Below are 13,032 nucleotides of genomic sequence, written 5' to 3'. Positions count from 1 at the left end.
TTGCAACCCAACAGATGATTTACTTCTCTACTTCTTCCTTCTAGGGAAGCAGACAATGGGTTTTCCGTTGTACACCTTCCCAGACAGATCGGATAGTAAACTGTATCGGCTTCAAACTCCACAGAGTCCCCTGGTTCGACCGCATATGTACGACTTTTATAATATGGACAACTACCCCATAGGAACCAATGCTGTGGTGGCTGTCATATCCTACACTGGGTATGACATGGAAGATGCTATGGTACGTATGTACTTGCACTTGCAGAGGATAGCTGGTTCAGCAAGTGGAAATTGATCCAATGGTTGATTAGCAGCTTTCTTTGGTGAACTTTAGTGTAGATTTTTTAGATTTAGATTTAGAGATACAGCGCGGAAACAGGCCCTTCGGCCCACCGAGTCCGCACCGCCCAGCGATCCCCGCACACTAACACTATCCTACACACACTAGGGACAATTTTTTACATATTACCCAGTCAATTAACCTACATACCTGCACGTCTTTGGAGTGCGGGAGGAAACCGAAGATCTCGGAGACAACCCACGCAGGTCACGGGGAGAACGTACAAACTCCGTACAGACGGCGCCCGTAGTCAGGATCGAACCTGAATCTCCGGCGCTGCATTCGCTGTAAGGCAGCAACTCTACCGCTGCGTCACCGTGCCGCCCTTTAAGAACCTTTCTTTGCAACTAATTCTGCTATAAATAGAACAGGCTATTAAACACTACAAACTCCAAATAAGATCAGAACTACCTGGACTGCAGGGCATCGGTACGTCTTTTAGCGCTATTATTTTTGTTTGATTTTGTGTATATATATGTATGTGTGAGATATATACACCGATGAGCCAAAACATTATGACCACTGACAGGCAAAGTGAATAACATTGGTTATCTTGTTACAATGGCACCTGTCAAGGGGTGGGATATATTAGGCAGCAAGTGAACAGTCAGTTCTTGAAGTTGATGTGTTGGATGCAGGAGAAATGGGCAGGAGTAAAGACCTGAGCGACTTTGACAAGGGCCAAATTGTTCTGGCCAGACAACTGGGTCAGAGCATCTCTGAAACGGCAAGGCTTGTGAGGTGCTCCCGGTCAGCAGTGGTGAGTACCGACCGACAGTAGTCCGAGGAGGGACAAACCACAAACCGGCGACAGACAGGGTGTTGGGCGCGCAAGGCTCATCGATGCGCGAGGGCAACGAAGGCTATCCCGTCTGGTCCGAACCGACTGTGGGAAGACGACAAGCCGGTGGAGGGAGTGTGATGCTCTGGGCAATGTTCTGCTGGGAAACCCTGGGTCCGACCATTCATGTGGACGTCAATGTGACACGTGTCACCCACCTAAACATCGTTGCAGACCAGGTACACCCCTTCATGGCAATGGTATTCCCTGATGGCAGTGGCCTCTTTCAGCAGGATAATGTGCCCTGCCACACTGCACACATTGTTCGGGAATGGTTTGAGGAACACGATGAAGTGTTCACGGTGTTGCCCTGGCCTCCACATTCTCCAGATCTCAATCCGATTGAGCATCTGTGGGATGTGCTGGATCGACACCTCACAACTTACAGGAGTTGAAGGATCTGCTGCTAATGTTGGTGCCAGATACCACAGGACACCTTCAGGGGTCTTGAAGAGTCCATGCCTCGGCGGGTCGGCGCTGTTTTGGTGACACATGGAGGACCAGCAGCATATTAGGCAGGTGGTCGTTATGTTTTGCTCATCAGTGTATCCGTGTGTGTCTGGGACATATGACAATAAACGACTTATTGACAGAGCAATGTCAGTGCCAAACATGATGCTGAGACCAACTCTCAGTTCCCTGCGCATAATCCTTCTCACTCCTTTCCATGTTTATCCATGTGCCTATCCAAACGTTTCTTAAATGCCACTATCGTAAGCCTCCGTCACCACCCCTGGCAGCACGTTCCAGGCACTCACCACTGTCTGTACATAAAAAACAAACTTGCCCCGTTCATCGCCTTTAAACTTTGCCCCTCTCACCTTAAAGCTATGCCCAACAGTATTTGACGTCTCCATCCTGAGACGTTATGTTCCGGAGTCCACTTGAGACCCTTAGAAAGGGAATCACCCTCCATGTCTGTGCAGATGCTGGTTGACAAAAAAAAGACACAAAGTGCTGGAGCAACTCAGCGGGTCAGGCAGTATCTTTGGAGACCAAGGAAATGTGACCTTTTGGGTCAGGATCCTTCTCCAGTCTTAAGAAGTGGACCCAAACGTCACCTATCCATGTTCTCCAGAGATGCTGCCTGAGCCGCTGAGTTACTCCAGCACTCTGTGAAACGTCACCTATCCATGTTCTCCACAGATGCTGCCTGACCCGCTGAGTTACTCCAGCACTTTGTGTGTTCTTTTTAAGCATTCCTCCATAACTGCCTACCCCAGTTACTGCAATTTAAAAAAAGAAGCCTTGTATTAATCGTAATCGTAATTTATTAGTTAAGTATGTTTTGCAACATACGATGAATTTGATTTGCCCTACAGTCATACCAAAAAGGCAACAAAACACAGGGTGTCACGGTGGTGCAGCGGTAGAGTTGCTGCCTTACAGCGAATGCAGCGCCGGAGACCCGGGTTCCATCCCGACTACGGGTGCTGTCTGTACGGAGTTTGTACGTTCTCCCCGTGACCTGCGTGGGTTTACTCCGAGATCTTCGGTTTCCTCCCACACTCCAAAGACGTGCAGGTTTGTACATTAATTGGCTTGGTGTAAATGTAAAAATTGTCCCTAGTGGGTGTAGGATAGTGTTGATGTGCGGGGATCGCTGGTCGGCGCGGACCCGGTGGGCCGAAAGGGCCTGTTTCCGCGCTGTATCTCTAAACAACCACATAAAAATGTAACATAAACATCCTCCACATTCTCCACTGTGACGGAAGGCAATAACGTCTTATCCTCTTTCCTCCTTTTCCCCTGTGGTTGGGGGACACGAACCATCCGCAGTCGGGGCGATCGAAGCTCTCGCAGCCGGCAGTCCAAGCTCCTGTGTTGGGGCAGTCCAAGCTCCTGTGTTGGGGCATTCGAAGCTCCTGCGGCCTGGAACTCCCAAAGTCGGTCTCTAACCAGGGACCGTGACCTCCACGATGTCAAGTCCACAGGCTCCCGTGGTTAGAGCTCCCGAGGTCGATCCCCAGTAAGAGACCGCCAGCTCCACGATGTTAGGCCGCAGTGCAGACGGAGATACGACACGGAAACTCAAATCTCTGCCGAGGAATGAGATTTAAAACGTCCCCCCCCCCCCGCCACATAATACAAAACTAAAGATACACTAAAACATACGTTTTACAACAAACAAAAAACACAAAGAAGGAAAAAGACAAGTAGACGATTGGCGAGGCAGCCATCGTACGGCGCCCCCCGGTGGTATAATGTAGGTGAATTAGTGAACTTCATTCAATTCTGAACAGGTATGTTTTCATTTGATGCAGATTTGCTTTGGGTGACATTTGTATTAAGCCACTTGTGTGCATTTTTGGTTTATAATGGCACATGGTTTTGTTTGATTTCACAGATTATCAACAAGGCATCATGGGAGCGAGGCTTTGCCCAAGGAAGTGTCTATAAGACGGAGATAATCGACCTTGACAAGCAGGTCAATCAAAGCAATGGGAGCATTGTGTTCGGCCAGGCGGCTGATGAAATGCGAGTCACACACAAACTTGACAGCGATGGATTGCCATCAGTCGGGGCAGTGCTGGAGTACGGTGATCCGTATTACGGTTACATCAACCTGAACACTGGCGAAGGTTTTGTCAACTACTACAAGTGAGTCTATGCAGTGCAAATACCCAATCAATTATGGCAGGACGGTGGCGCCATGGTAGAGTCGCTGCCTCACAGCATCGGAGACCTGCCTTCCATCCCAACTACGGGTGCTGTCTGTGCGCAGTTTGTACCTTCTCCCCGTGGCTACGCGGGTTTTCTCTGTGTGCTTCAGTTTATTCCCACAAAGGCGTGCGGGTTTGTAGGTTAATTGGCTTAAAACAAAGAAACATCGAAAATAGGTGCAGGAGGAGGCCATTTGGCCCTTCGAGCCAGCACCGCCATTCATTGTGATCATGGCTGATCATCCACAATCAGTAACCCGTGCCTGCCTTCTCCCCATAACCCTCGATTCCACTAGCCCCTAGAGCTCTATCTAACTCTTTTAATGAGAGTTTTTAAAGCTTCTGTAAATTGACCCCAAAACATGTGTAATATATGCAAAAATTGTTTCACTCTGCAGTTGCATATATGGCAAATAAAGCACCAGTAAATGGTGCCTAGTGTGTTGGATAGTGCTCGTGCACAGGGTGATCGCTGGTCGGTGCATACGCGCTGGGCCCAAGGGCCTGTTTCCACACTGGATCTCTAACGTCAAAACTCTATGTTTGCAAAATTGATTTGAGTTCATTCATTTGGGCTCATTCTATTTCCCACCAGAAGCAGAAACATAGAAAATAGGTGCAGGAGGAGGCCATTTGGCCCTTCGAGCCAGCACCGCCATTCATTGTGATCATGGCTAATCATCCACAATCAGTAACCCGTGCCTGCCTTCTCCCCATATCCCTCTATCTAACTCTCTTAAATCCATCCATCCAGTGATTTGGCTTCCACTGCCTTTTCTGTGCCAGAGAATTCCACAAATTCACAACTCTCTGGGTGAAAAATGGCCTCCCCTTTATTTTTAGACTGTGTGGCCCCTGGTTCTGGACTCCCCCAACATTGGGACCGTTTTTCCTGCATCTAGCTTGTCCAGTCCTTTTATAATTTTATACGTTTCTATAAGATCCCCTCTCATCCTTCTAAACTCCAGTGAATACAAGCCCAGTCTTTCCAATCTTTCCTCACATGACAGTCCCGCCATCCCGGGGATTAACCTGGTGAACCTACGCTGCACTGTTTCGAGATACAGCGAAAAAGGGTCTCACAGAACTTCTGCTGGAGAAACCCTTCTTCTGACTGCTTCGTTTAGTTTAGAGATACATTGGGGAAACAGGCCCTTAGACCCACCGAGTCCACGCTAACCAGCTATCCTTGCACACTGACATTATCCTACACACACTAGGGATAATTTACAATTATATCAAGCCAATTAACCTACAATCCTGCACGTCTTTGGAGTGTGGGAGGAAACCGGGGCATCCGGACAAAACCCACGCAGGTCACAGGGAGAAGGTACAAACTCCGGACAGACAGCACCCGTAGTTGGGATGGACGCCGGGTCTCTGGCGCTGCGGGGCAGCAACTCTACCGCTGCCCCACGGTGAGTTGGGGAGTGCGTGTAGTTTAATCGTGTATCTGCTGTCTGTCTGCAGGAGCAAGGAGAGCGGTGTGGTGGATAACATAAAGGTGTGTGGCAACGACAGTGGGACGGCGCTGTTTAAGCGCGTCTGCATCACCCTGAGGATCCCTCGCAACCCGACCATCGGGGACAAGTTTGCCAGCCGGCACGGGCAGAAGGGCATCTTGAGCCGGCTGTGGCCGGCGGAGGACATGCCCTTCACGGAGAGCGGGATGGCACCGGACATCCTGTTCAACCCGCACGGCTTCCCGTCCCGCATGACCATCGGCATGCTGATCGAGAGCATGGCGGGCAAGTCGGCCGCGGCTCATGGCCTGTGCCACGATGCCACGCCCTTCACCTTCTCTGAGGAGAACTCGGCCCTGGAGCACTTTGGCAAGATGCTGCGGGCAGCCGGCTACAACCACTACGGCACGGAGCGGCTGTACAGCGGCATCAGTGGGCTGGAGCTGGAGGCGGACATCTTCATCGGGGTGGTCTACTACCAGCGCCTGCGCCACATGGTGTCCGACAAGTTCCAGGTGAGGACCACCGGGGCAAGGGACAAGGTGACCAACCAGCCCCTGGGGGGCAGGAACGTCCAGGGGGGCATTCGATTTGGGGAGATGGAGCGAGATGCCCTGCTGGCTCATGGCACCTCCTTCCTGCTGCAGGACCGGCTCTTCAACTGCTCCGACCGCTCGCTGGCCCGCGTGTGCGTTGGCTGCGGCAGCCTCCTCTCACCGCTGCTGGAGAAGCCCCCGCCCTCCTGGTCCGCCACCCGCCACCGCAAGTACCGCTGCACCGTCTGCCACCAGACCGACACCATCGAGCTCATCTCCGTGCCCTACGTCTTCCGCTACTTTGTGGCCGAGCTGGCGGCCATGAACATCAATGTCCAACTCAACGTGCGATGACCACCACTGCCTCACGTTCAGCTTGGAAACAACAGGCCCTTTGGCCCATCGGGTCCATGCTGAACGATCGCCCACTCGCACTAGAGTCATAGATAGAGTGACACTGTGTGGAAACAGGCCCTTCAGCCAAACTCGCCCACACCGGCCAACAATGTCCCAGCTACCCTAGTCCCATCTGCCTGCGCTTGGTCCATATCCCTCCAAACCTGTCCTATCCATGTACCTCTCCAGCTGTTTCTTAAACGATGGGATAGTCCCAGCCTCAACTACCTCCTCTGGCAGCTTGTTCCATACACCCACCACCCTCTGTGTGAAAAAGTTACCCCTCGGATTCCTATTAAATCTTTTCCCCTTCACCTTGAACCTATGTCCTCTGGTCCTCGATTCCCCTACTCTGGGTAAAGGACTCTGTGCATCTACCCGATCTATTCCCCTCATGATTTTGTACACCTCTTTAAGATCACCCCTTATCCTCCTGCGCTCCATGGAATAGAGACCCAGCCTACTCAACCTCTCCCTGTCGCTCACACCCTCGAGTCCTGGCAACATCCTCGTAAAAACTGGTTCCACGTAATCCCATCTCATCCGCTCCCTGCGCACCACGGGCAGTTTTACAGAGGGCTGATGAATCTGCACACCCGCACGTCTCTTGTGATGTGAGAGGAACGTACAAACTCTGCGCATAGACAGCACCCGAGCTCAGGATAGAACCTGGGTCTGCCATGCTGTGAGAGGAACACGCCTGCCCGCTCTGCCACTGGTAGAGGTGTTGTTTTACAAAACTGAATTTGTGTAGCTCCGTGGAAAAAGGAAATATGGAGAAACATGGACTGTGCTAAAAAAACAAAACGATGTACAATCAAATCTTGCTGTGGACTCATGATGATACAACCCACACTTCATTTCTGCAAAGCTACAGGTCGAAATGAAAGCAATTGTATTATCGAAGATGCCTTTTATAAAATGAATGATGTATTGAAACAACAATACCTCTCCGACTGTTTTCCCACCCTACCTTCTCTGTGCGTTAGATTATGATTTTAGTGCGCTGGGTTGTTAGGGTGTGGACAGACTGGAAGAAATATTATAGACATTTTTCAAAGAAAGTTTGCTGCCATTTTTATTTCGAAGCATTTACTTGCCAAAAGCCTTCATAGAAACATAGAAAATAAGTGCAGGAGGAGGCCATTTGGCCCTTCGAGCCAGCACCGCCATTCATTGTGATCATGGCTGATCAACCACAATCAGTAACCCGTGCCTGCCTTCTCCCCATATCCCTTGATTCCACTAGCCCCTAGAGCTCTATCTAACTCTCCTTTAAATTCATCCAGTGAATTGGCCTCCACTGCCCTCTGTGGCAGAGAATTCCACAGATTCACAACTCTCTGGATGAAAAAGTTTCTTCTCAACTCAGTTTTAAATGGCCTTCCCTTTATTCTTAGATTGTGGCCCCTGGTTCTGGACTCCCCCAACATGGGGAACATTTTTCCTGCATCAAGCTTGTCCAGTCCTTTAATAATTTTATACGTTTCTATAAGATCCCCTCTCATCCTTCTAAACTCCAGTGAATACAAGCCCAGTCTTTCCAATCTTCTAAACTCCAGTGAATACAAGCCCAGTCTTTCCAATCTTTCCGACAGTCCCGCCATCCCGGGGATTAACCTCGTGAACCTACGCTGCACTGCCTCAATAGCAAGGACGTCCTTCCTCAAATTACAATACAATACAATACAATATATCTTTATTTAATATATTCAATATATCTTTATTTATCTACAACGAGATTGGGAATGCGCCTCCCTTACGATGCAATAATTTAGTTAATTTAAACAACGGCAACCCAACGAAACAAATTGTAACAGTTTTAAGACAGAATAAAGTGCAAGTAGATCTGTGCCGGTTCACTGTGTGATGTGACCATCCGGCTCAGCAGGACCGGTTCATAGCACCTATGGCCCTGGGGATGAAGCTGTTCCTGAGTCCAAAGTTAGGAGACCAAAATTACACACAATACTCCAGATGTGGTCTCACCAGGGCCGTATACAACTGCAGAGGACCTCTTTACTCCTTTACTCAAATCCTCTGGTTATGAATGCCAACATGCCATTAGCTTTCTTCACTGCCTTCATGTTCCTGTGAGCTTGCATCTCCACCTGTTCCTTTGTCTTGACCTTTCTAATCCCTCAGGGCTGATCTACCCCAAGCCTCAACTCTTGCCCTGTTGCCCTTAATTCCTCGATTTTTCGGAAACTTATCAATCCCCTCTTTCGATATCCCCAGTGACAAAGCAGGCACGGTGGCGCGGCGGTAGAGTGGCTGCCTTATAGCGCTTACAGCGCCGGAGACCCGGGTTCCATCCTGACCATGGTTTGTACGTTCTCCCCGTGACCGCGTGGGGTTTTCTTAGGTTTCTTAGGTTTCCTCCCACACTCCAAAGACGTACAGGTTTGCAGGCAGATTGGCTTGGTGTATGTGTAAGTTGTGCCTAGTGTGTGTAGGACAGTGTTAAGGTGTGGACTCGGTGGACCGAAGGGCCTGTTTACACGCTATATCTCTAAACTGAACTAAACTAAACTTTAGACTGTAGACCCAGCGCTGAAACAGGCCCTTCAGCCCACTGAGTCCTCGCCGACCGGTGAGAGGAATCCAGACACACGAGCACTATTCCACACACTAGGGACAATTTTACAATATACTGAAGCTGGTGTGTTCCCGGTTCCGCAGCCTCCTGTTTTAGAAGCATTGTCTACCCAGTCCTGCTGCCTGATGATCTTCTGTTCCTGTAGAGATCACCCCTTATTACTCTGAACACCAACACATATAGATCTAACCTCTGTAGCCGCTGGTAACAGGACAACCCTCTCGTGCCAGGAACTTGCGTGTTTCTTCTCTTCTGGAACAACTCCAATGCCGGTATATCACAATCATAATCATACTTTATTAGCCAAGTGTGTTTTGCAACATACGAGGAATTTCATTTGCCGTACATTCATAACAATAAAAAGCAACAGGACACACAAAATACATTTTAACATGAACATCCCCCACAGTGACCCCTCCACATTCCTCACTGATGGAAGGTGAAACAAAGTTCAATCTCCATTCTTTGTCCTCCAGCGGTCGGGGGCCTCGAGCCTTCCGTTGACGGGACGATCTTGACTCCCGTAGCTGGCGGTGGGCCTTCCTCGTCGGGGCGATCAAGCTCCCGCATCGGGGGGGGGGGTCTCAGCTCCCCCCCACCGGGCGATCTACCCCGGGTCAGGGCTTGTCGAACCTCGTGTGGCTTTGGAGCTTCCCGACATCGGTCTCTACCCGAGACTGCGAGCTCCTCGATGTTGAAGTCCGCAGGCCGAGGTTGGAGCGTCGATCCCAGGCAAGGAATCGCAGGCTCCGATGGTAAGTCCACGCCCCGCGGTGGGGCTCAAAGTCAGTCTCGAGCAAAGCCGCCAGCTCCACGATGTTAGGCCGCAGAGTGACCGGAGATACGATCCGGAGAACAATCACATCTCCGGCAAGGTCAGAGATTGAAACATCCTTTCTTAAATAATGCAACCAAAACTCTTCAAAGTACTGTAGGTTGTCCACCAGATTTCTGTGACTATACTTCCCTATTGTAAACCGCAGTCCTTTTGCAATAAAAGGGAGCCCAGGGCGTGGAGTGTGGGGCTGGTGGTCGGTGAGTCCGGGCTGAAGATCGTGGAGAATCTGAGGAATTCTTTGCCACTGAAGGCTGTGGAGGCCAAGGCAGTGGATCTATATAAGGCAGAGATAGATAGATTCTTGATTAGTGCGGGTGCCAGGGGTTACGGGGAGAAGGCAGGAGAATGGGGTTAGGAGGGAGAGATAGATCGGCCATGATTGAATGGCGGAGTAGACTTGATGGGCCGAAAGGCCTAATTCTGCTCCTACCACTTATGAAGGTATAATAAAGACCATCTGCCTTCCTAACCACTTGCTGCATTTGCCTGCGAGCGTTTTACGATCCATGTACAAGATCGCCAAGACACCTTTGTACTTTGTTTATCTGCAATCTTTCTCCACTGAGATAATAATCTGCCTTTGTATTGCCCCAACGTCCTCAGTAAACTCCATCTGTCACTTCTCTGCCCACTCACTCAACTTGTCCGTATCCTGTTGCAGAGTCCAAATATCCTCATTGCAACATTCTCACTATTTTTGTGCCATTGACAAACCGGAGTGGCATACAGCTTTATCATTGGTGACTTCAATCTACTTACCACCTGGTCAAAGCAAATCAGCAATGATGCAGAATCAAGGAACTGCAGATGCTGGTTTACACCGAAGATAGACACCAACTCAGCAGGTCAGGAGACCTCCGGAGAAAAAGGATAGGTGATGTTTCGACTTGGGACTCTTGGGAAGGAAGACCACCTGGAGAACAGATTCTTGTATGGATCAGCAAATACAGTTCTTTCATACACACTGTAACGTGAATGTTTAGGAAGGAACTGGAGATACTGGTTTACACCGATCTTAGACGAGTAACTCAGCGGGACAGGCAGCATCTCTGGAGAGAAGGAATGGGTGACGTTTTGGGTCGAGACCCTTCTTCAGACTGAGAGTCAGGGGAGGAGGGAAACTCGAGGTATGGAAAGATCAAAGCAGACGATGATCAAGGAAATGAACAATGGTTGATTAAAATGTGCCAGAGAGCAGGAGGAATCAGAGGGGGAGCAGCTAGAGTTGCAGAACTCTGCTTCAGCGAGGAGAACCTCTTCAAAGAATCAAGGGATATGGGGAGAAGGCAGGCATGGGTTACTGATTGTGGATGATCAGCCATGATCAATGAATAGCGGTGCGTACAGGCTCGAAGGGCCAAATGGCCTCCTCTTGCACCTATTTTCTAGGTTTCTATAGGCACACCTTGAGGAGATTTCATAGTGGAGCAGACGAAATGTGTTGGAAGGAACTGCAGATGCTGGTTTAGACCCAAGTTAGACACAAAATGCTGGAGTAACTCAGTGGGACAGGCAGTAACTGGAAGGCAATTTCAAAAGTTATTTACTGTTGGCTATTATAATTTTTTTACACTGATAATGATAAAAATGTGGGAAAAAATCCATCCAACAGTTGATGCAAAAACTGAGAATTGGGAAATTAGTCAATGCTCTGGGGCACTGTTTGTCCAATTTATTTCATCGAGTTTTAGTCATCCTGTAGTAGGAAGGAGGTCGACAAGCTGGAAAAAGCGCAGACAAGGTTTTTGAGGATGTTGCCAGGACTTGAGGGCCTGAGCTATGGGAAGATGCTGAGCAAGGTAGGACTTTATTCCTTGGAGTGCAGGAGGAGGAAGGGTGATCTTATGGAGGTGTACAAGATCATGACAGGTGTAGATCGGGTAAATGTGCAGTCTTTTACCCAGAGTCGGGGAATCGAGAACCAGAGGACATAAATTTAAGGTGCTTACCGGGTGCTGCCAGCAAGTAGCTGCCTCGCCAACAGTCTGTCTGTCCTTTCTTCTGTTTTTATTATTTTAAATACATGTTAAAGAGTATGTTTGAGTGTTCCTTGGTTTGTTTTATGTGGGGGGTGGGGAGGGGGATAGTTGGGGGAAACTTTTTTTCAGTCTCTGACCTCGACGGAGATGTGATTTTTCCCCGTATCGTATCTCCGTCCCCACTGCGGCCTAACATCGAGGAGTTGGCGGCCTTTCCTGGAGACCGGCCCGGCGCTTCATGCCGCGGGTGCGGCGCGGATTTAACATCGCGGAGCTTGCGATCCTTTGCCGGGGATCGACTGTGGAGAGCTCCAACCCACGGGGCCTGTGGACTTTAACACCGTGAAGCCCGCGGTCTCTGGTTAGTGACCGATTCGAGAGCTCCAAGAGTTTCAACCGTCCCGACGAGGGAGTTTCGATCACCCCGACGCAAGGGCTTTGACGGCCCGACTGCGGATGGTTTAACAGCCTCGACCGCGGGTGAACAAAGAGGAAGCTGATTGGACTTTATTACCATCACAGTGAGGAATGTGGAATCCGCTGTGGTGGATGTTCATGTTAGATTTTACTTCATGTGGCTGTGTGTCTTGTTGCGTTTCACTTAGTATGGCTGTACAGTAACTCAAATTTCACTGGACCTTAATTGGTACATGTGACAATATACTGATCTTGAATCCTTGAAACAAGCTGCAGGAGGAGGTAGTTGAGGCAGAGACTATCACAGTGTTAAAGAAACATTTAGACAGGCACATGGATAGGATAGGTTTAGAGGGAAACTAGACCAAGTGAACCCATTGGGCCCAAATGCTAATGTTAATGGAAGAAGTTTCATTGAAATCGGTGTTATATTTTAAAGGTTATTCACATTTTAAAGTTTAAATCTATCTCCTGGGGAGGGAGGGGGCGTGGGGTTGGCCCAAATCTCTCCTGCATTGGTGCAGCACCCTCTCCTCCCCCTCCCCTCCCCCCCCACTCCATCCCCCTCAACCCCCCTTATCCCCCTCCCCCCCTCCCTCCCTCCCCAGGAGATAGATTTAAACTTTAAAATGTGAATAACTTTTAAAATATAACACCGATTTCAATGAAACTTCTTCCATTAGCACCAAAGGGACGACGGTGAATAAGGTGGGCCTAACATTGTCGCGCTATCGTGTACCGTTTTGGCTGCAGTTCACGAACAAACAAACAAAGGAGAGTTTTAGTATATAGACAGATGAATCAAATGAAGGCAGGTGGGACGTGCAGACGGCATGTTGGGCTGAAGGGCGTTTCCACACTGGATGATTCTATGATGAGATGATGAATTACTCTGGACAACTGTCTCCTTATCATTCCGAATTATCCGGTCAGATGTCACGTTTGATAAGATGTTTTCCT

General features: G+C 49.4%; 1 protein-coding gene across 1 annotated transcript in view; it reads left to right on the top strand.

Annotated features, from left to right (window-relative positions):
- The window catches only part of polr1b (RNA polymerase I subunit B), a 69,372-nt gene extending 62,107 nt beyond the window's left edge, over window positions 1-7,265 (top strand). The window contains exons 13-15 of the mRNA XM_078399977.1: window positions 45-241; window positions 3,529-3,782; window positions 5,315-7,265. Of these exons, the coding sequence (XP_078256103.1) occupies window positions 45-241; window positions 3,529-3,782; window positions 5,315-6,197 (1,334 nt within the window). The 3' untranslated portion in view covers window positions 6,198-7,265. The remainder of the gene's footprint in view (window positions 1-44; window positions 242-3,528; window positions 3,783-5,314) is intronic.
- The last annotated feature ends 5,767 nt before the right edge of the window (window positions 7,266-13,032 follow it).

Source organism: Rhinoraja longicauda, chromosome 5, assembly GCF_053455715.1.
Source record: "Rhinoraja longicauda isolate Sanriku21f chromosome 5, sRhiLon1.1, whole genome shotgun sequence".
Classification (NCBI taxonomy): domain Eukaryota; kingdom Metazoa; phylum Chordata; class Chondrichthyes; order Rajiformes; family Arhynchobatidae; genus Rhinoraja; species Rhinoraja longicauda.
The sequence above is the reverse complement of the archived record's forward strand: the minus strand, read 5'-3'. Positions and strand labels throughout refer to the sequence as shown.